This window comes from Delphinapterus leucas, chromosome 1, assembly GCF_059928025.1.
Source record: "Delphinapterus leucas isolate spDelLeu-1000000601 "Yukka" chromosome 1, BTC_Dleu_Yukka2, whole genome shotgun sequence".
Taxonomy (NCBI): domain Eukaryota; kingdom Metazoa; phylum Chordata; class Mammalia; order Artiodactyla; family Monodontidae; genus Delphinapterus; species Delphinapterus leucas.
The window spans coordinates 83722651-83746799 of record NC_143129.1 but is presented as its reverse complement, the minus strand read 5'-3'; the positions used below and the strand labels follow the sequence as shown (position 1 = coordinate 83746799).

The 24149-nt window shown below is 46.5% G+C and overlaps 1 protein-coding gene and 1 pseudogene across 1 annotated transcript; one reads left to right on the top strand and one right to left on the bottom strand.

The window, feature by feature from the left end:
- The window catches only part of LOC111179944 (uncharacterized), a 67663-nt pseudogene extending 44857 nt beyond the window's left edge, over positions 1 to 22806 (top strand).
- Positions 19736 to 23757, bottom strand: GJA5 (gap junction protein alpha 5). The gene has a single exon (XM_022583896.2). It carries the CDS (start codon positions 23499 to 23501, stop codon positions 22425 to 22427), a length of 1077 nt encoding a protein of 358 aa, XP_022439604.1. The 5' UTR covers positions 23502 to 23757; the 3' UTR covers positions 19736 to 22424.
- Between the last annotated feature and the right edge of the window lie 392 nt (positions 23758 to 24149).

Below are 24149 nucleotides of genomic sequence, written 5' to 3'. Positions count from 1 at the left end.
ATCATTTTTACTATCTTAAATATCTGAAGTTCCCTGGTATTTTAAATCATTAATAAAACCACGTATCAGCTGATGAAATATTTTTTGAGCCAAGAACTGTGCTAGGCATTGCGGGGTGAGCTACAGAGGTATATAAGATGTAGCTTAATTGCATTTCTACAGAAATATTTTTTAGAACGTAAGCCTTTTTATACAGTGTGTATTAGAGATTTTGTTCCTATTCTCACTTCTGGGGAAACACAGAAGAGAGATGAGCAGGAAAGAGAAACTGAGAAAGAAGATTGGGGGAGCTAGAGGGTGCTCACTGTTGCCAAGGGAGCCGACCCAACAAAGGAGTTAGGACATTCAGCTTCTGCTTCTTGAGGCTGGGGTCGGCTTGGACCGTACCTGCTGGGCATCGTAGTTAGCAGAGGTATAAAAAGAGATGTTGAATGCAGGCCAGAAATGCCTTAATAAGTCTATTCAACAAATATTTACTGCCTATCTACCATATGCCAAGCCCTGGGGGGGAATATAATGCCAAATAAGTCCTGATCCTGGTCTTCAAGGAATTCTGAAGCCAAAGGAGAAGTCACATAGGGAAAAATATGTGACTTTCACAACCGTGGGTGAAAAGTACCACGGGAGCACCAGGCAACACAGAGAAGAGAGTGACTAATTCTGTCGTGGTTATTGAGGCTGCCTTACAGAGGAAGTGGCACCGAGGCTGGACCCTGAAGTAAGTGTCAGCCAAATTACTCAGGGCATTCCAGGCTGCGAACATTCATAGTCAGAGGTGGCTGGACCTCAAGGGAGGACAAAGGTGAAAAATTGAAGTTGAGACCAGCACGCTAGGCCATATTGAGGAGAATCAAGTACTGTTACAAGGCATTGCTTTACTTGAAATATTTAAGTATATTTCCCCCAGGACTCAGTGGGGTGTGGCTCTCAGGTGACTAGCCAAGCCAATGAATAGCCAGACATTCAGTAACTATGAAAACCATAGTTTAGATATTGACAGGTTAACAGGTAAGAAGTTCTATTTAGAAGCATTTTTTACCTTGTGTTCTTGAAAATAATCTTAGAATTCCTATAAATCACCCATTTTGTGTAATACAGTACATACAAGTATTTTAAAAAATTGAACATATTTCAAATCTGTCAAGGAATAGTCGTTTTATAGAAACAATTTATGCCATCAAAAACATATGTATTAATGTATTAATAACTGTATGTTGCTCTCTTAAGACTTTTATCACTGGGCTTGTTTTTTTTTTGGTTTTTTAAATAAATAAATTTATTTATTTGGCTGCGTTGGCTCTTTGTTGCTGCGCGCGGGCTTTTCTCTAGTTGTGGCAAGTGTCGTTGCGGTGCAGGGGCTTCTCATTTGCGGTGGCTTCTCTTGTTGTGGAGCATGGGCTGTAGGCACATGGGCTTCCGTAATTGTGGCACGTGGTCTCAGTAGTTGTGGCCTGTGGGCTCTAGAGCGCAGGCTCAGTAATTGTGGTCCGCGGGCTTAGTTGCTCCGCGGCATGTGGGATCCTCCCAGACCATGGCCCGAGCCCGTGTCCCCTGCATTGGCAGGCAGACTCTTAACCACTGGGCCACCAAGGAAGTCCCCACTGGGGACTTAATTAATCTTGTTAAGTACAAGATTAATTGTGTTTGTAATAAAATATATGAGTAAATAAATAAAACATTATTGTTTTATGGATAACTGTTAAATTCTGATAAAGAGGTATATATTGAGTTGTCTATAGGAAGTTAAATAAAGGCAATTAGATTGTGCTGTGTGTTGTGTGAGGAAGAAAGGGAGAAAACAGAACTGAGATACACTGAGAAGAGAGGCTTGGGAAATAAGGAAGTTCCTTGAGGTTATTTTGTGAAAGCAAATGCCAGTTTAAAAACTAAAGCAAGAAAAGCCCCAAAGAGGGAAGATTGCATGAGTTATATAAATGAAGAAAATAAAGGAAATTTTATCAGTTAAAAAAATACAAGTAAATATACATAAAGCATGCACAAGAGTGTATGTATATAGTACATACAGTAGACGAGATATGCATTACTGAATTAGTACACTATGCAATAAATATTTATTAAGCACTTGCTGTGTACCAGGCACACACATGGTTATTTCTTCCTTTCTTGGCATTTTTACTATATCTCTATGCGTTTGACCGAAGAAAAGTTGTAGAATTTTCTGCAATAACTTGGACTTTTTTTCAGTGTATTATAATTGCAAGGGGAATTTTTTTTTACGTTTTCAAATATATCAAATCAGACCAAATATGGGTGAGTTTTTAAATAACCAGTGGGCTGTCTATTTTGTGAATGAGTGGTGCCATCTTTTTGTCTCAATCCAGAGCACTCTCTCAGAATTTAATTCTGAGACACACCACTTTACTTATTCATTCATTCATTTATTTTCTATGGGATCTCAGGTACAGTGAACTGAGTTGGTCACACTCCCCAGTGCATGGCTCCTCAGCACTACTGGTTTATTCAAGGACCTTTTAAACTTTTCTCTGTTTCCCCTTTCATCCCCTCTCTAGTCTTCTCCTCTGCTCCTGTGTTTTTAACATCTATCCTTTCCATTCACATTTCGTACATTTATTAGATCTAGGTTGGAGGACTGGTCAGAATGGCAGTGCAGGCTGAGCTGGTTACTTTGACCTTGTTTTACTGACAAATCAGGAAATGGGCCAAGCCGCAATGCAGAAGGTGTTCACCAGAAGAAGAAAACGTGGGCTGAGTGGCTCCCTGGTACCTGCCTTGTTCTCGTCATGGAGACTTGTCTGTGAAGTGCAGTGACCTCAGCATCTCCTGAAGAGTGAGGAATTCTCCAGATCACAGGAAGACAGAACTGTGGGCTCACTGCCTTTTGCCCCTTTTCGGCCTGGAGGATCACGTCCGAGGTTAGAGATGAGGTTGCATCAGACACTCTCAGACTCCATGACCACCTGTAAGAGAGCTGGAGTGGGGCTGGTCAGGGTCGAGAGGGGGATACAGTTTCACCTTGAAGTGAAAGGTTTTTGTTCGGTAATTTGGCAATATCCTCCTTTCCAGATATCTTTAGATATTTGGAGTTTTCTTCATGCTATTCCCTGTTGAAGGAGAGGAAATGCGCTTTTGTGGATTAATATTTAACAGAGACTCAAATCTTGGCAGAGGCCATGAGATCACCCCATGATCTGTGTGACGTAGGCCTATAGCCTCCTGGGCTTCCCTGTGTGTCTGCAACATGTTTACTGAGATTCTTTCCAGAGAAGTCCTAAAGGACCATCATAACATTTTCACTTCATACGTGTGGCATCCTTCCACTGCATAGAACAGACAGCTTGCACACTTACTGGATAAGAGACAGAGACAGAAGCAGAATTGGGGTGCGGGGGCTTCCCTGGTGGCACAGTGGTTAAGAATCCGCCTGCCAGTGCAGGGGACATGGGTTCGAGCCCTGGTCCGGGAAGATCCCACATGCTGCAGAGCCACTAAGCCCGTGCACCATAACTACTGAGCCTGCGCTCTAGAGCCCGTGAGCCACAACTACTGAGTCCGTGTGCCACAGCTACTGAAGCCCGTGTGCCTAGAGCCCATGCTCTGCAACAAGAGAAGCCCCCACAATGAGAAGCCCGCACACCGCAACGAAGAGTAGCCCCTGCTCGCCGCAACTAGAGAAAGCCCACGGGCAGCAACGAAGAGCCAATGCAGCCAAAAATAAATAAATAAAAAAATTTATTAAAAAAAAAAAATTGGGGTGGGGGACTGAGAAAGGCATAGTTTTTAAGCTCTGACTCAGTCTATTTTCTGTTGAGTCACTTTCGCTCTGAGTTTTCAGCTCTATCAGTCCCCGAGGGGTCACTGGGGACAACCACTTTGACTTTTGGAAACAGAGCCGAGGGTGTGGTTGCCGTGGCAGCCGGAGCTAAGAGTGTGGCTGGATAAGGCCCAGGTTCAGCTGTGCTGTGGTGACAAGGACACTGCCACAGTCCCGTTCACTTCCCTCTCCTGACTGTTCCCTACTCAGTGAGCATGCCAGCAACAGATCCCCCAGGGTGGCCGCCTGAAAGAGGCAAGGGAGATGGTGGAGGCCACGGGAGAGGGGGAGGACGGAGCGAGGAGGGTTAGTATCCGCTTTGTCACACGTGCTGCGACGGCCGGTGTGGCTCAGACACGGTACCTGCAGGAGCACACACAGCTCCTGCCTGGAGACTGGACGGGCACCCACAAGTATAACGGCACGGGTGCCCTGGGCAGGAGGGCGCTCCTTGGAACTCTCCTATAATTTCTTGTTGTTCAGAATCATGTGACCTTGGAGAGGGATCCAGCTCAGACCTCTGGGGGCACTTCAGACTGGCGTACAGAGGTGACCCTACTGTCATCAGAACTTGGTGACCATCCACAGCCTGCTACATGCAAGGTCCTCCCCAGACTGCAGGACTCATGTCAGACCAGAGTAAACTCGGTCCTGACCTGAGCTCAGAAGAGTGAAGGGTGACCATTTTTCCATTTTATGCACACGAGAGCACTTTTCATAAACAAAGTACCAATAGTTTAGGTATACCTTTATTTTTAAGTCACTTTCCGGGAATTTCACAGCCCAAGTCCATTGACCTAGATGAACATTACCAGATCCCACTTCCTCTACCTACTGGCTGTGGGACCCTGGGTGAGTTATTTAAGCCTCAGTTTCCTCCTTTGTAAAATGCGAGTAATAATAGCTAACCCACCTCGGAGGGTTATTGTGAGATTAAATGAGTTCTTCCAAGTAACAAGCGCATCACAGGGCCTGGCACATTCACTGCACCATAAATGTTAGCTCCCACTATGATTTTTACTTACAGCTGTTCTATACTTTACAAGAGATAAACACATTTGCCATGTGACTTCACTGAGACATTACATTACCTGCCTTCAGAGAGATGTTGGGATCAACTGGGTCACAAGGAAAATCAACCAATCAGAACTCAGCAAGGATTTCCTTACAAGCCACATGCACCCAGATGTATGGGCTCTCACCAGCTATCGGAACCCCATAACTGGACAGTGGTAGTGGATGAAACACTTCTGAAGGTGGCATAGAGCAATTGAAAAAAAAAAAAAAAGCAACCCATCAATGGCAAGCAGTTACAAAATAGTGTTTAACTTATTGCAAGAACATCTGCAAGTGGAATGGGATGGAACATAGGCAGACCCTAAACCAGCATGTTCAAAAGGGCAAAGGGGGTACCTGGGGGAAAGCGGCTTGTTTCCCAAGGGCCTTCTGCTGAGGACTCCCTGCTTTCTCTTGCCTCCTACTGGGAGACACCAAGGGGCTCCCAGTGCCATTCTTATAGGCACCTGGGGGTGTTTCTAGTGTTGTCTCTTGCAAGCACGCATCTTATTTGAAGCTTGGAAACCTTCTCCTGGAAATTGGGCTCCTCTTGCTTGGGTCAGAAGAGTGAGCATATATTTTTTACTGCCTGTCCAAAGAGAAATGTCAGCTTTGGGGGTAAAAGAAAGGAAAAACAGGGGACAAAGGTTAACAGGCCACACAGCTTCTTAGGCTGGTAGACCAGGAGGATTTGGGGCTGCCTCTGGGTATCCTGCCTCCACACATCCTGGCTCCTATATCACTTCATTGCACCACTAAGTTTGAAGAGAGGAATGACAGGCAGTTGGGAGTAGAGGAAATACAAGTAGCTTCCACCTGCATGGCATTTTACAGTTTACAAAGATTTCTTAAGGATGCCCTCAGGCACACCTCCCAACAGCCCTGGGAGTGGGGAAGGATCATCATTCCCACCCGGCAGACGATGAAACTGAACTCAGGTGAAATGATTTGCTCACTTGTGGAAGGTCTGGGTTCACAGCCTGGTTGTGCCATTCATTTTGTGTAACCACAGGCAAGTCATCTAACTTCCTTAGTGTCCGTTTCCTCCTCTATAAAATCCTCAGTGGATTAGCTGATCTTAAATACCTTTTCAGTTCTAATATTCTTCAGTTCATCTAATTAAGTATGTAGGCTCTTCTCAGCTTACAAATCATGGTCAGCGAATGTCCATTCCATACAGATGGCCATTCCAGCCAAGGACTCCCACCTCAGACGGAAGCGTTTGAATTCCCCTCTCCTCCTTGCTGCTAGAGACACTTAGGCACCCACTTAAACACTAGAAGCTTCAGAGACTCTCCCTCCCTTCCATTTATATTTGCTGAGGGTCCAAGGCACTCAGAATTTCTGCCACAGTAAGTGGTCCTGTGCAGAGGAGAGGACCTCCAAGCCTAGGCTAGGGCTGTGCTTGGTGGAGAGGGCATCCCATATTGGAAAGCAAAATGACTTTTTCTGTTGGAATCAGATTTTAAAGGCTGCTTGAGTTCTGTAGTGTTCAGGTACTATAGTTAGCTGCGTTATGAGTTCAACTGGCTCTTGTGGGGTAACCTGAAGCCTCACTCTCCTGTTCATAGTTTATTTGAAGCAAGCATGCTAAGTTTCAACACATGTTGTTCAGGAACACAACCTATCTGTAGGCTGCAGACTGTCCTGTCCTGACTTGTACTTAACCGTCATTCTTTTTTTTTTTTTTAACCATCATTCTTAATCTTTCAGGGTTATGTCTCCCATAGTCTCTGGTCCAGAGCCCAGCGTATAGGCATGCTCAATAAATGACCTCTGCTGTTTCTCTTAAATAACCAGCCTCCTCGTTGCTAAGTGCTTGTGTCCCCACCCTCCAAAGTCTTCATACACTAAGCAGCATGTCAGCCTCAGGCTATAGATCCAGGGTGGGAACCAAGGGACTCAAGCTGTGCGGTGGATCACATCCTAGTGTTTGGATACTGACGTCGCGCCTTTCTCCAAATCGCCAGCCTGGATCCACTGTTGGACACAGCACTGGGCTGGGAGGGGTGCGGGAGATGCTTGGCCTTCTCAGCAGCATTTCTTATCTAGTGCTGACCTCACCTACCATAGGACAAGGGGTAGGAAGCGCTTGGGGCTTGAAAGTTCAGAGTGTCCTGGGCTCACATTGGCTGTGCTTAGTTTTCAAATATCTATAGAACTGTTCCCCCCAAAAGTTTATAAACTCTGCTAGCTAATACAGGACATTCAAGTATCTATTTCAACTCTGTTTTTGCGTGCTAAGAGTGCACAGCATAATAGGAGAAACAGACATTTATAAATAACTCTGATACTAGGCAGACAGATAAGTGCTAGACTAGATACAGTGGTGATACAAATGCAGTGTCTTGAGAGACTATTTCAGACTAGAGGATCTTAAAAGGATTTTCAAGGGACATGAGATTAGAACTGGGCCTTAAAGAAGAACAGATCTTCAACAGCAGGCTTGAGAGATGGTAAGGGAGGCTGCAGAAGGGAAGGAGAGTAGGTGGAGGGTGCAGCATGAATCAGCCGGAAAGGTGGGGAGAGCCGGAGTGGGGGTCGTCGACGGGCAGGTGTGGGTAGATGTGCCCAGGAGAAAACTGGAAAGGGAGGCTGTAGCGTAACTGTGGAGGAGGTGAGAGCAGGCTTAGGAGTTGGAATTTAATCAGTTAGGATCCATTGAAGGAGCTGAAGGAGGGAGCACATGTCATGCCACGTCTGTGCTTCAGGAGAATCACCACAGCATCAGGATGGAGGATGGACTCATATTGGGTGATGGAAGCTGGACCTCTGAGCAAAAGCCTAGGCAGCACATTTGGGCATCTAAACTTAGAGAGCAAAAATGGTAGAAGGGAAGAAGAGACACCATGAAGTGCTTGTTCCAGTCCAAACATGTGCCTCTTTAGAGCTGATTTTACTTGAGCACAGCCACTGCTCTTCTGGGCGCCCTTTCATGAGATGTTCCTCTGCTCAGAAAGTTACAGTGGTGCCCTATTGCCTATTGGATCAAATCCAGGCTTCCCTTACTGACCTTCAGAGTTGTCCATGAACTGGTTGCTTCACGACTGCCTCCTCACTGTTGTCTGCAAGTGCTGACACTGTGAACATTGTAGTTCTCTTGGGACTGGGACAATGCGCACATGGTCTCTGGCTCTGCCTGGGCTCCTGGCCCTGAAGGCCTCTCTCCCCTCAGCCGAGGCCACCTGACGCCCCATCTGCACCCCCCACCATACACACACATACACACACGCATACACACATGCATACACACACGCACACATACACATGCATACACACACGCACGTGCATACACACACATACACATGCATACACACACACACACACACACACACACAGAGGCTTGAAGGCTCAGTTCAGCCCAGCTTTCTTGGTACAATCCTGACACAAGGTAGGAAGATTGGCCTGTGTATAATTTAGTTCCAGTTCCTGGCTCTGTTCGGTGTTTTCCTTCCTGCTGGGGCAGTCTGGTCCTCACACTCTCCCTTCCTGAGCTACGATGGAAGGGATCCTTATAGCTCCTCCAGGCCCACAGGAGGGAGAGACTGAGATGGAGCAAAGTGGGTGAGGCTCAGCCACACATCTCTCTCTGCATCACAATTCAATCAGGGCTGCTCAGTTCGGCCAGTTCTATACATGAGCTTACAGGACATTGTATTTAAAGAGTTTCACACTACAAAAGGGCTTTCAATGCATTGACCGAGACCTGACCAACCTCTTTTTGATGTAAAAAGGAAGTACAGGGTTGGAAAGACCTGCTCTTTCCATTTGCTTCTTGGTCAGGCGCCTACAGGGGCATGGGGGCAGGGGCTTAAGCATGAGGGAGTGGGAGACCCTGTCCAAGGGCCTTGGAATTTCCACTCAGTCTGTTTCTGGGGACAGCAGTTGTTCAGTACAACTTATTTTGAGAAACTCTATAATCCTTGTGTCAGAAGGTGGTGGCTTCGGGAATCTATATTGGGCAGGAGGTGGTGAAGCAAAGGGGGGAGAGCCGTGGCGGGGCCGTGGTATGTGGTGGTGTTAGAGGTGGAGGGTGGGATGAAAGTCTTGGGCAGGAAAGCAAACTTCACTGCCACCGCCAGGTGCCCCGCCTCCCCGCACAAAGCCCTATGAGGTACTTGTTTTCAGGAGTCAAACTCTACTTCCCCGAAGCACCTGTTCCTGACAATGTCTGTTTCAGCGTTTATTTTTAGTCAGTTTTAACTGCACCCAGCCCTGCTCCACCCTCTGCAAAGTTCTAAAGAGGCACAAGACATCAGGCCCCAGAGTTTAATCTTATCAGAGGGAAACATCTAGAACTGCCATATTCCCTTCTCTCCCACATCTCTACAAGGAAACCTGCCTTTTCCTTGCTTGGCCAAAAGGAAGTGAGGCTCCTTGTATTGAAGGGTGGTGGCAGCTTGCAAAGCTCTCTCTCCATACTGATTGCCAATGGTGGAGCTGCCCCAACTGGACTGAACCTAGTAGGCAAGCCCTGCTTGACCTCATTTCCCCCCATTGTGTGTCCTCTTCTCTTCCTAGACCTAGGCACACACCATGTTCATTCACTCAACGAGGGCTGGTCATGGGCCAACCAGGCAGGTTTCCAAAGTGCCGTTTACAAGGGTTGCCAAAACATTACTGGGTGGTAAACCATCACTGAATGTAATGAAATGAAAGAAAATACGTTTATCAGAACATGTCTCAAGGAGAACACTAAATTTGTTTCATTCATTTACTAAATAAATGTTTAGTTGTGCCTATTCCATTCTTTCAATCAATAGATATTATTCAGCACCTCAAATAACATGCCAGATATTGGTCTAGGCACTGAGATACAGTAATGAGCATGACAGACTAAGTCTTTGCCATGGTGAAACTTACATCTTAAAAGGGAGACAGACATACACCAGGATCTTAGGTCAAGTTTCTCACAAGCAGACACTGAGATGATTTCGGTTTAGTGATCTGTTAATGAAGTGGAAATTAAAGGTGATAAGGATAATAAAGAGATACGGGATGTTGCGCAGGGATGGGAAAATCCAGCTGGGCCTCAAACAATGGGAGTTAAGATGGAAATATATTTGTGAAACAGGGTTTCATTCAGATTTCAGTTACATAGAGTGACGTAGTCTATTCAAAAGATCAAGTTATTACCCCTGTACTCAAGTTTATTGCTTCAGAGTACCTCAGGGTAGCCTCCAATGAGTTGAGAGAAGCATGAGGATGAAGAAACAAAGAAATAAGGCAGTATTGAGACCTATGTCTAGGAGAGATTTCTGGGTACGGCTACTGGCACATAAAATTGACTGGAAGCAAATAGATTACAAGACTACTGTTTTTAAGAGAATTGCATTGTCAGAGAAATCATGATCCTGACCACCTAAACACAAAAGCAAAAATATAACAAAAACCAAAAGCCACCTTGTAATATAAAATAGGTCTTAGGCTCCCAAATTTGTACTAGCTGAAAGCAAGCTGTGAATGCTGTGTAGTCCCAAGGATGGCCAGCCCAGCAGGACTCACTGCTGACGAGGCCACGGAGGAAAATGGACATGGACAAGCCCTCCAAAGGTGAAGTCAGGTACCAGGAAGAACAATGGACAAGGAAATTCCTCCGGAGATCAGAACTAAGGTCTAAGCAAGGAATCTCACCCACGCACTGGAGCAGACAGTCCTTACTGTGTCTACCCAGCAAGATTTCATCATTGGTATGAACAAGTGATTACCATGTGGCTCCTATTCCTCTGTTTTCTGAAAGGGAATTTTGTTGCATTTGTCCTGTTTCTGCCTCCACATTGTATTTTGAATGGTGGTTAGTGGAGGGAAGATACTTGTCTTTGAGTTCTGAACCACAAGGAGGTATATCCAGACTTGCAAGAGAGAACTGTACCTCACCCAGACATCCTGGACTTTGAGCTGGATAAGGTGACTAGATGGGATTTTGAATGTGTGTGTGTGTGTGTGTGTGTGTGTGTGTGTGTGTACACGCACTAAGTGTGTAACTATGCGAAGAAAGATATGAGCTGATATTTGATGACCAGTCTACCTGCCTTCAGACTGATAACATTAGACCTAGATGGCTAGCTGTCCACCCAGTATTCATATAGTATGGAATTGACACTGGGGTAGACTACATTTCCCAGCATCCCTTGTATCCATGTAACTAGCTATCACCAATGGAATATGAGTAGTAATGATGTCATTTCCAGGCTGAGACTTTTAAGAGCTGACGGCGGAAATCCATATTTTCTTCTCCTGTCTGCCACGTGAACGTTAAGAACTCTGAGTTTCTAGGGAAGAGTGGAGCCACGAGATAGCTCCTGAACACTACATGAAGGAATTCTGCAACCCACCAAGAAGAAACATGTACATTGGACAATTACATGATCAAGAAAGAGATATTTATTTGTGTTAAACCACTATTTCTTTTTGTTACAGAAACTAGCATTACCATAATGCTAGAAACAACTTCATGTAAAATTCCACAACACTGAATCAAGCATTCATTAAGCCTACAAGTGATATTCCTGACAGAAGCATGGTGGGCAGAGATGGCAAAAGCATAAATATCTATTCCAATGAGAAGCAAATTTCTGCCCCCTTCATGATAAAAGGATTTAATGTAGTCAGCCTTCCAGGCAAGTGGTAGACAGGCACCTCTAGGTCGTGGTACCATATTGAGGGTTCAAGGTTAGTCAGTGCTTCTGGGAAGTTGGATACTCAGCAGTGATTGTGGCCAGGTCAGCCTAGATGAAGCCTATTGCGTGTTGTAGACTTTCTATAAGCTTAACCCTGCCACCATGCTGAGGTTCATAACCTCACTGAGCAAATACTGAGGTGACTGGGAAAGAGGCTGACTAACATTCATAGGGCAGGATATCTTGTACACTGTTTGAGAGCCTCCTGCACTATGGACACCTTTGGGAGAACATTCTCATGGAACAAACCTATTTTCACATCCTGGGCTCATTATGACTGGTCCATTCATATACCTCTTTCCCAGAACTCTTTGTCATACATCCTTTGGTCTTATCCCTTCAAATTCCCTATTTTTCCAAATCATCAGTCATTAGAATTGGCTTCGATCCAGGTGTCAGGTCATTTCCCCTTCTAGACAAGGTGCACCATGAAAGGAACCAGTCAAAGCTCTGCACAGTGGAAGGATTTCTCTCCTACAGTCCTTTAGGGCCAACCCTTAAATAGAGCTGTAAGCAGAATATTATTTATGGTTTTGATGCAAGACCACCTGTAGAACTGAAGGACTAATCTTGTCTCTCCAACATACTTGCAGGCCAGAACTATTCCTGTTCTTTAACCAACTCACCAGCCTGAGAAAGGGTGTGCAGGGAGATGGGTGTGATCTCAGGACAGGCTGCTATATATCTACATCTACAAATGCCATCCTGTCTGATCTGCTAAGATGGTAGGGGGAGAGAGAGCCTCATTAAAGCTGCATGTGTAGTGGGACAGAGCACCGGACTAGAGAGAAGACGATTGTTACCGGTTCTGTCCCTAACTAGCTCTGAGGCTAGTCAAAAATCACTCTGTTATCTCACCTTTTAAAATGGGAATAATGGGGCTTCCCTGGTGGCTCAGTTGTTGAGAGTCCGCCTGCCGATGCAGGGGACATGGGATCGTGCCCCGGTCTGGGAGGATCCCACATGCCGCCGAGCGGCTGGGCCTGTGAGCCATGGCCACTGAGCCTGCGCGTCCAGAGCCTGTGCTCTGCAATGGGAGAGCCCACCACAGTAAGAGGCCCGCATATTGCAAAAAAAAAAAAAAATGGGAATAATGATAACAGTGTTTTATTATGGCAGATTGTTTTCTTTTTCATTTATGCAGCAGGTGCTTCAGAGAGAGCCTGGCCTGTGAAGGGATCTGGGTTCTGGTCCCAGTTCTGCCACTAACTCACTGGTTGACTTTGGGCAACTCACACAAGACGGAAACTACATGAAAAAGACTTTAACTAAAAGAAAACTAAATTTCTAACAGATCCATCTGAAGACAGGCTGGGCCGTCTTAGAAAATGGCATAATGATAACTTACATTTATTAAGTAATCATTTGATACTAGGTATTATTTGCTTAATTTATTCTTCACAGCAATCTTATGAGTTAAATACTATTATACTATTTCATACAGCTCAAAGAGGTTATGTAAGTAGAAATCTGGGCTCTGACCCTGGGTCTGGGAAGCCAGGCCAGTTAAACCTAACCATTTGCAGGCTTTGCCAATGGAAGTGCCCAGGAGAAGCTGGACGACCACTGGCAGGCAGTGGAGAGAAGGTCACAGCAGCAATCAGGAGGTTGGGCTGAATGGCAGCTCAGCAGTGAGGTTCTAGAACCCTTGATTCTCCAGGACTCAGTTTCCTGGAAAATAAGAGTTAAGTTTGATTGCTAGAGGCCTCTCCCTATTTAAAAATCCTATGATTCTTGTGCTAGGGACAGTGGGCAACAGAAAAGAAATGTCAGATGTACTCTGACGTCCTGGGGTTTAGTCGGAAGACGAGTCATATGCACATGAATCCATCTGCCCATGACCCAGGGCTCTGCTGGGTGGGAAGGGAAAGTCAGCATGGTGGACAGAAGGTGTTGGAAGGAGTGAGCAGGGGACTTGGAATGGCAGGGCCTAAGTGGGTGCCAGGAAAAGGAAGCAGAAAGAGTGTGCGTTTGAAAAGCCAGAGGTGTTTTCCTTTGAAAGCTTAGCTGCCACCTGAGCAGCTCTCTCCACGCCCTGACAGCCCCCAGCCCCAGCTATCAGAGGGCGCCTTTCACTCTCTACCAGCTGAAGTGCCCTGACGGTCCAAACTCAACACCTCCATGCTCATGGTCTCCTGCCTGAGCTTGACACAGGAGGCCCAGAGAAAGGCCAGCATCACTTTGGCTGCCTGCCTCTCCCAGAAGGCCCTTTGGGTTAAAGGCTGCTATAAATGTTAAGATAGAGGCCCCGTTGTGTGTGTGTGCACGTGCATGCACGCGCGTGTGTGTATGTGTGTAGTAATTTTTTATTTTCCCCAAATCTTGAGACCATTTAAGGGATGGGGAAGAAGAGAGAAAAATTAGTGGCAATGAAGTCCTTGGTTAACTGAGGAGGGGAGAATAATTTCTTTCTACACTTTTAACTTCCTTTCCCACTGAAAATTCGAACAAAACTGGGGCGCTGTCATGGTGTGTCAGTGGTGGGCGGGAGGGGGGATGTCCTGGAAAGAGGGACGCAGGGGCGAGATAGCCGCAACCAGCTTGGATATTTCCCAGGCAGAAGCTCCAGATGCACGGGGAGGGGAGCTCTTTAGATAAACCACTGTATAATCACACAGTGTCTGTTGGAGCGCAGTCACGTCACACTTTGACGCAGTGGAAGTTTCCATCGGTGCCATTTCACCATGCGCTAGCAGTACAAAGAGAAGGACATACCCTTTTGGAAACTAGTTTGTTGATTAAGTGAGGCGGCTGAAGACTATGCGGAATTCAGGGAAATAAAAGAGAACAAGTGCAGTTCAACTTGGCAGATGTTTTCTAGCATCTTCTGCCTGCCCAACATTGTCCTAAATGCTGTGAGGTACAGAGTCTTGGAGGTAAAGATCTATCCAGATGGACAAGACTAACACACAAGAAACTATGAGAATCCCTATAAATGCTGGACTTCAGAATTCTATCAAATGTCAGGATTTGTGACCTACATACCGTTACTTGTTCTAGGAGTGAAGTATCGCTACCAACCTTGACGCTCCAGGCTTGGTCTGAATGTGCTACAATTCTGAGTAGAGTGAAAACCACTAGATTTCAAAATGGAATCATTGGTTCAGTCTGGATTCCCCAGGGAGCAGAGCCTGAGGCAGAACTGATGTGTTTACACTTCATCACGGTGTACAGTTCGGGAGCAAGGAGAGAGAGGCAGGGAAGGAGGCGGAGCCCATAGGAAGATGTGTTATTGGGCACTGCTAAGTGGGGTACTCAATCCAAAGGGCTACACCCTGGAGAAGCCCTAATAACCAGGCCTTGGAACCACCAGGGTAGTGGTAGCAGGGGTAGAGGAAGGGCTGCTGTTTCCCCCTGTTCAGAGGTTTGCCCTGTGTTGCACTGATTACCCCCTACTTCTGGGTGTCCATGTGCCGGCATAGGTGCTGAGCAGATCTCTACTACTGTGTCAATAGGGGCACCCTGGAGGGAGGTCAGATGCTCCTGTGTGCAGCTGGTCCATGCCCGCAGGCAGCTGGAATAAGAGGCAGGTAAGACTGAGAGGATCTGAAGTGATACATAAAAGTGGTCTAATATACCCATTACCCTTTCCTAGAGTGAATTTTGTTTAATAAATGAATAAATGTTCACAGAGACCTGAAACCTCTTAGTTATCTCTGGCTTCCTTCTCCTACCACCATCCCCACCCCATTCCTCACCAGTCACCAAGTCCCAATCGTTGAGGCTCTGTCTGTATCCTCTCACTTCATCCCCAGATTAAAGGGAGCCTCATGGATGATCAGCCTCCAGGGTCTTCCCTCTGCAGCGTCTTGCTGCCTTAGGCGACCTCAGGAACTGATCACCCCACTCCCCAGATGCCCGAAGAAACTCAATAGCTCCTTACCACCTACAAGGTGAAAGGCACACTTTCAAGAATCCTCCCACCTCTTGCCCTCATCTCCCCCAGTGTTCCCCTCTCAGCTCCTCCCAGCTCCTGGAACATACCACGCTATTTCTTCTCACTACAAAGTCTTCTTTCTCTATGTAATATTGGGCTGGCCAAAATGTTCGTTCGGGTTTTTCCATACACTGTTACAGAAGAACCCGAACGAAATTTTTGGCCAGCCCAATAAAACCTTATTCATTTTTCACAGCCCAGTTCAAGTGGCACCTACTCTGTGCAGCTTTCCCCGAGCTTTCCCTCTCCCGAGGTCCCCTCCCTGCTCTGAGAACCACACTGCTGCTTTTCTCATGCTTACCATTCTGAGCTTGTCCCCTGGGCTTTGGCATCATTCTCCTCTCCTACTAGGTCTGAGCATCTGAGGGCAGGCTTCTGTCCCACTGATATCCTTCTAAACCACCCAAACAGTGCATGGTCCATGGCCCTGACCTGACGTGGAGCGGGCACTGTCCACACCCACCACACTGAGGGTGTGCAGGAGCTCATGGGTGCGCATGGTGCCTTCCACCCTCCCTCTGATGCTCAGCTATTTCCGGAGGCAGACCATCCACTGTCACACAGTCGGTAGCCCAGACCCTGGGGTGGGTGCCTCCTGCTTAATCTTATTCCATTTAAGGGTGGCAGTCAGAGCCCAAAGAAAGAAAAATGTTCCCAGGCATGAGAACTGCGGAAACGAAGAGAGGCAGCTCCTGGCAGCCGCCCCAGGGGAACACCAAATTTAGACCAAAGGTTGAATATAAATATAATTTAAATTTTTTAATTACAAAAATAGCATGATAATATTAAAATAGTTTAGAAAATAAGGAGAATTAAAGCACCCCCACAGATCCACCATACTGGCAAAACTGCTTTCATTTTTGTTTGTTCCTTTCAGGTCTTTGTTCTTATAAATACCTATTTTACTCATTGTAATCATGGTGTACATACAATTTTGTATCTCGCCTTTTTACTCAAGAATATATGACAAGCACTTAAGTGAAGCACATTGTAGACTGAGAGATGAGTGTTTGGAACCCAGCTCTACCGCCTACTAGCTGTGCAGGTTACTGACTCTTTTTCCTTATCTGTAAAGTGGGGTCAGCTGACCTTGTAGGATTATTGTAAGGATGAAATGGTAATTCATGAAATCTCAGCACAGAACCTAGAAAAGAGTTAGCACTTAACAACTACAAGTGTGCTTCATAATTATTATCAAAATATGAGGGTTTTTAAAATGGACTTTTCTCTAGCAAGTCACGCCCCACACATTTTTTTACATTGGTTTTCGAATGCATAATTTTACCTCAAACATTTGTAAGCTTAAACCCCTCCAATTTATATTCCAGCTCATTTGAAGAAGAGTCCCAGGAAGGCATAAAGCAATTCCACCCTGCCCTGAACATCCCCTGTTGGAACAGCAGCTGCCACCTAAGGGGATTTAGCAGTGGCCAGGCTGCAGTGCCCAGGGCAATGCGCTCTCCTGAATGGGTTCACACATAGCTCTCAGTTTCTCTCTGAGGAAGCCCTTGTTAGCAAGTACGGGTGCCCTTTCACACAAGGGTCTTGAATGGGGGTAATGGAAAAGGTTGAAGGGACAGAGGGGACTTAAGCCTTGTGTCCAAGCCATGACCTCCCCAGGGCTGTGCTGGCCTTATGTGTAGGTGAAGGAAGTAGATGCTAGCTTGGGGTGATTTCAGAGCAATATTAGGTTCCAGGCCAAAAATCATCTCCCTGCCCACCGCCATGCTTGCTGAGGTGCCTGGAAGTCTCACAATTGGTCCTTCCTGTGGTTTAAGGTGTTGAAGGCATCTATTAAATCATATATATTACTGGCAATGACTTTATCAGCACCTTACTGATGCTGGTAATGGGCACCCACCTTGTACTCTGTCCAAGACTCTGTCCTGGTGGTCCGCCTAGTAATCCAGCCCCTAGGATGAAGCTCTGCTTTGCCCATGTCAACTGCCTCCTCTGAGTCTGGGGGTTTAGCTCCAAACCCAGATCCAGTGGAGAGATGTCCCCAGCGGGGCCTGCCTGACCAGCGTCTTGCACGGCTGCCGTAGCCTGGCTTCCCTGCGGATGTGCTCCCCCTCCCTCCTCACTTCCCCCTCTCTGTGCACTTGATGTTTTGCTGTTTTGACTCCTCTGATGCCAAGGCTCCTCTGGACCACGCCTTACTGGCTCCTTCCGAGCCCCTTTGGACACAGTCTTCTGCCTACCAGCCTGGACTCTAGGAAACAGGCCTAGTTTAGAAGGCCCCAAGTACGTTACAAGAATTGATACTGATGGAAATAATAGTTGCAACATCAAATAGGGCTTTCTAGAATGTTAACATATGATATTTAGTTGTTTTAATTAAGACCTTTTATATGTTCCTTTTGCTTCTCTGAGCAAAAAGACTTCTCTGTCCCTTGAGGCTTGGTGTGTTTTGCAACAGTTGGTGCCCAACAGTGTTGTTTTAGGTGCTATCTAGGTGCTGCTTGAATTATGTCTTTCAAAAATGTTGGACCAGATTGAGGTCAGGGACAGCTGGATTCTGCAGTTTCCTGGAAGGAATTTGGGTTCCCCTACCTGGGTTCTTCTCCTACCCATCAGTAGCTGGCTTCTTCTCAGCCGTCAGATTTCAGCCTCAAATTACCTCCTCAGAAAGGTCTTTCCGCCCATCCTATCTGAAGAAGGTCTCTCCCTCCACCTTTGTTAGCTACCCTGCCCCCCAGTCTGTTTCTTTCTAGGCACTTATCACAATTTGTAATTATTTTGTTCATTTACTTGTGTGAGGGAGTCTTCCCCACTAGGCTCTAAGCTCCAAAAGGAGGGAACCGTACCTGTTCTATAAAACTGTATTCCTAAAGCCCAACAGAGTGCCACTTCAAAGTAGGTGCTCAATAAATGTTTGTTGAATGCAAGTTTTTCTCTTTTCCAATTGAAATGACAATAAAAAACTATAGACCATACCCATCTCTGCTGACCATCAGGTGACCAATGGGGATAAACTATCGATCGTGTTCTAGTTACGTAGCTGTCATTTGTAAATTTGTTTGTCCAATACATGGACAGTAAGGGCCAAATCATGGACTTAAATGCAGGCGCTTCCAGGATCTACCGGGGACTGGGAAGTGGGCTGCTTATCTTTGGCTCCCCTCTTTAGTCTTGCTGTTTTCTTCATTTCTACATCATGAAAGCAATCCTTCAAGACACCTGCCAAGTACCTGGTGCCCTTGTTCTTTCGTTTTTCCCTCTGCTGTCAAAATTTGCTATTAAGAAGAAATCTGAAAACTCATTCATAATATGATTCTTCATAGTAGTGTTATTAGCATTAACCACTTAAACACTTCAGCCATAGGAATGAAACACTAGTGGTAGAAATTCTGGTCTTATCTGGCACTGGAGGAAGGAAATTAAGGAAAGGGGCCTGTAGGAGCCTACAACCCAAAGTGTGTTCATTAGATTAGTACTCAGCTTACCTCTTTAGTGGTGAACATTTAGAGAGGGAAAGGAAATAAAATGAGAGTAGATACATGAGGTTGAAATCTTACTCACTATAAAATAAGTCCCTTGGCTTTTGCAGTCTCGGTGTTACACAAACTGTCAAATGTTAATAGCTATGTTTATAAAACCATGAGATTCTCTACTTCTTTTCTAGGAAGAAAAATGGATCCCAGATGCTTTTTCCAGTTAGACTGCTCAGGCACATTTGGGCTGAGCACCTTTCCCTTGGATAGACGCCAGATGTTAGGAACACCCTTGAATCTCAACACCGGTGTCACAAGATGTGTTCTATGACCTTTCTTTTTTCTTTTTAAAAAAGAAAAAGAGCTTTCTTTTTTTAAAAAAATATTTTTTTATTTATTGGCTGCATTGGGTCTTCATTGTGGTGTGTGGGTTTCTCTCTACTTGTGGCACGTGGGCTCAGTAGTTGCGGCATGTGGGCTTAGTTGCCCTGCAGCAAGTGGGATCTTAGTTCCCTGACAAGAGATCAAACTGGAGTCCCCCGCATTGCAAAATGGATTCTTAATCACCGGACCACCAGGGAAGTCCCTATAAGAGCTTTCCTGCCCTGATAGACAAGACCACTTGGTAGTTCAGATAATACTTCCATTTGTTTTTTTCCCAGCCTTTGTTTCTTTCTCTAGGAAATGGCACTCATTTGCTGGTGAAGGACTGAGTGGTCCCTGGACCCTTTGTTTGGAGCAAGAATCATTTTTACTCTTCCAAAGAGATGAGATTTCACCCAACGAAGCCAGTAAGAAGCTGCCCACTGTCAGAGAAACTTCCTGGAACTCAGCTTCCATGTCTGTAAAATGGGGATACCCAGACCTATTTCACAGTGTCATCCTTGAGGTCTTCACTTCTCTAAAACCTTAGCCACTCTTTAAGGCTCAGGTCAGGCCTGTCCTCTTCTATGTAGTATTTTCATATGTATCACTTCCTGGAGCCTTATAGTTCCTAGAATTGATAATCAATGAATTCCTATTTCATTCTATTCTAATTGTTTCCTCTATGTGGTTTAGTTGATCATCTTAGGTAGACTGTGAGCTCCATAAAGGCAAGTTCTGTAACCATCCCTCAACATCCCAGGTTTTCAAATACTATGTATTCAACATAGCAACAAAAATAATGAAGATAATAACAATAATAACCATTTAATGACAGACTGTTATTTCCCAGGCAGTCTGCTGTACTCTTTATAAATAGTATCTCTTTTAACAACATATGAGGTAGATATTACTAGGTTCAGTTCACAGATGAGAAAACCAAGCTTCAGAGATTAAGTAGCTTGCTGGAGTCCAGCTGTAAATGAGCAGCTGGGATTTTCACGCTGGCGTGTGTGATTCCAAAGCTCTTTGCAATACTGATCGACTGGTGACTGGCTCCAAGTGCTCCCCTCCCCCACCAAGTCTGCCATCCTTCTCTTGTAGTCACAACATGAAAGGGACACAAAGGAGAGATAAATGTAGGGCCAGACTTTATTAGGACAAACGACACATATTATTTCCTTTTTCCTTCCTGAAAGCCCCATCATCAGGACTGATCTCACAGAATTTCTAATCCAAGAACACTCGTTTCACAAAACAAACACACTTCAGAGATGGAAGGAAAGAGAGTCTTTTTTGCTTTGTTTTGGAGAGAGAGTCTTAATGCCAGTGCCAGAGAATAGATTAAAAGGTGTCCCCTCCAGGAAGCTGGGATGACCAGTCATTCTTCCCTAAATGGCATCCCAGTCAGTTTCCTCCACCCCTCTACCCTCATCCTTCTCTCCACCCACCAATAACAACCAAGTATCAGCAGAGGGGCCCAGAGATAGGCAGGTGGGGCAGAGGCTGAAGCCTCCTTCTGAGGCTTCAGCCTCCTCTGTCCCAACCTCTCATGCTTATCTATTTAGGTTAATGACACTGAAAACAGTGAGGCTCAGCCCCTCTGCCAGGCATCTGGAGGAAAGGGCAGGAAGACACAAGTGTCTCTAAGGCATGCTTTCCTTACTTCAGGACTTCCCTCCCTTTCACCCAGCTTATCAGCATATACATACACACACAAACACACACATGCATCTTTAAAAGTAACTGTCTCCCTATAAGTTTCGGCAGCCACTTCTGAGCATCCTTTACCTTCATCCAAAATGGCAACCACCTATTACAGATGGACTGAAGAGAGAAACCTGGCCAGTTCCTGGGAAGGCAGGGCTTTTCTGTAGTCCCCACTGCTTTTTTGGCAGTCTCTTTAGGAGCACTGGGGAGACACAGGCATCTCTGTGCTCTTAAACAAGGGTCCTGCCAAGAGAGCTGGAGATTCCCTTTCTGCTTTCATGCCCCTGCTAAATCCTCCAGGGAAAGAGAGATATGGGGGCCTCCATAGTTGTCATCACACCTCCTCTTGGCACTCTAAGTTGGCAGTCAGCAAGGGAAGCAAACAGGAGGGAAAAATAGTTTTCCAGTATTTTCTCTCCTTTTTCATTTTTATCTTCACAGCAGAATTATTTTTTTTCCCAAGGGGAATCTGAGAAGCACAATGCCCTCTTTGTTTTAATAAGACCTGGGGAAATTCCACTGGCCTCCATGGCTGGTGATCTGGTCAGAATGTGAGAGAGGATGATGGCTTCTTGGGCATTCTGGTCAATAAGGTTTTTAGGGGAGCACTGGATGGACAGCCAAGGGAGGACTGGAAGGGATGGTTTCTACCATCAGGTTGAACGGTAAAAGAGCTGCAGGTTGATACGTGGTGGCAGGAATGCCAGTGGAGTCAGTGTGCACAGTGACTCCCTAGGAGAGCTTTTCAAACCCCCTCCCCGGGCTCGTTGTACACCCTGGCAGAAGGAAAGGCTGCAACATCACCAAGGTGAGACATTTGCCAGAGGTACATACCAAGGCACTTGTAAAGTTGAGGCTGCTGGTCGAGTTCTAAGGGACTCTTTTTAAGTAAGACTGGGTAGAGGGAGGGGCAGCCAAGGGCATCCCATGGCGACCTGACCACCACCCCAAGGTATGGTCCAAGGAGACAACATGTTCAAGAGCACATATAATGCAAGTTCCTTGATTCATGCTCATTGCTGGCCGGGAACTTTGGGCTCTTCCTTGCAGGAGGAAGGGTGATCGGGTCAACGACACCAGAGGGGCTTAGAGAATCCATCTGGTGTGTGGCTGGTATGTAGAGAGTCATCCTATCCCCCTGGCTGTCCCTCCCAGGTCAGATTTGCCATGGTCCCCGTCCCTTCCTCTATCCCATTCACTGAGTAATATGAAAGGCTTCACTGAGGATTCTGAGTGGAGGGTGAAGGAGCCTGGGTAGGTAGCCATGTCTCTTACTGCACCCACAAAGACCTGGTCATAGCTTCTGGAAAAAATGAGCAATGCCATTGAGATCCAGGGCCCAAACTGAGTAGCAGTGATGAGAATGAGAGAGATGGGGTCAGAAGGGACACACCTTCCCTCTCTGAGCCTCCTTTGTTCCCACCTGGTCCTGGTTCCGCCACACCGGTGGGTCACACTGATAGGTCATCTGACCTGGCCTTGCTGCTGGCCTTGCTGAGACGGCGCTTGTCACCCTGGTAGCCATGGGGGAGGCGGTGACCTGGGGAGCCTTCATTGGGTAACTCAGGCTTCTGGGCATAACGGATATGAATGAAACCCTCTCCGGGAATCTGCTCCTGGCCTCGCACTTGCTCAGTGGCCAGGTTATCTGTGTTCTGCTGTGAGGCCATCTTGTTACTGAATGGATTGAAGAATTTCCCCCCAGGGCCATTCTCCAGGCACTGACTGAAGTCAGGGGGTGGTGTGCAGCTCTTGACTATGCGGGCAGAGGGACCAGGAAGCTGGCACTCATCCATGCCCTGCTGTGACTTGACAAATCGCTGTCTGATCTTTTTCCAGCCCAGGTGGTAGAGTTCAGCAAGGCTGAGGAAAAGGGACAGTCCGGCCACAGCCAGCATAAAGACAATGAAGACATTCTTCTCCGTGGGCCGGGACACATAACAGTTGACAGGATGGGGGCAGGGACTCCTGCGGCAGACGTGCAGGGTGTCCAGGAAGATGCCATAGAGGAGGTACTGGCCCACGATGAAGGCCACCTCCACGGTGGTGCGGATCAGGATGCTGCAGACGTAAGTGTTGAGCAGGCTGCCCCGGAGCGGAATCTTTCCATTCGCTTCTTCCCAGCAGGACAGCTCTGTCTTCTCGGCCACTGGGTACTCGTAAGAGGCAGCGCCCCGAACCTCTTTGGCCCTCGCGCCCTCCCGTAGCTTCCGCTTCTCCTGCATGCGCACCGTGTGCACGGCGTGGCCCAAGTACACTAGAGAGGGTGTGGAGACGAAGATGACCTGCAGCACCCAATAGCGAATGTGCGAGATGGGGAAGGCTTGGTCATAGCAGACGTTCTCGCAACCAGGCTGAATCGTATCACACTGGAAATCAGCCTGCTCGTCCCCCCAGGAGGACTCGGCAGCCGTGCCCAGCACCAGCATGCGGAATATGAAGAGGACGGTGAGCCAGACCTTACCGATCACCGTGGAATGCTTGTGTGCTTCCTCCAGGAACTCTCCCAGGAAGCTCCAGTCACCCATCTTGGCTCAGCAGAAGACAGATGCCAAGACTCCTGCAAATGGGACAGAGAGAAAAACAGAGGGATGCTTTCTGCAAACATCTGGAAGGTCCAATCATGCTCTGTGATTCCACTGACCCATACCAATGCGTCCCTTAAGAGAGCGCAGCTTAGAAGTCAGATTCACCTAAAAAGCTCTCTTCCTTCTCCCCCACCCGCAGCAAAAATGAAAGAGAAGACAGAGTAGTCATGATAGCAAGATTAGAGCATGATTCCCACGCTTTAGTGGATCTAGAAATCACCTGAGATGTGTGTTATAATGTGGATTCTGTGCTGTTATCTCCAGAGGTTCTACTCCAGGAGGTCTGAGATGGCCCCCAGGAATCTGGATTTGCAGCAAGCAGCCTAGGTTATTTTGATGTAGGCAGTGAAAGGACCTCACCCGACAAACACTGGAGTAGTGGAAAGAGCACAGGACAGGAGCCTGCAAATGTGACTCTGGACATTTACCTCACTGAGTCTGTTTCCTTGTCTGTAAAATGGGAATAGCTACACCAGAGGACTTGGAGGGTTAAATGAGATGAGGTATGTGATATGCTGAAAATCATAATTCACGTGTTCCATATGTTTGAGCTGCTGTCAGGTGGAAAAAATATATATATATATTTTT

What these genes read in the sequence shown, in the direction of transcription:
- GJA5 (XM_022583896.2), bottom strand. Translation starts at nt 23,501, where the DNA reads ATGGGTGACTGGAGCTTCCTGGGAGAGTTCCTGGAGGAAGCACACAAG.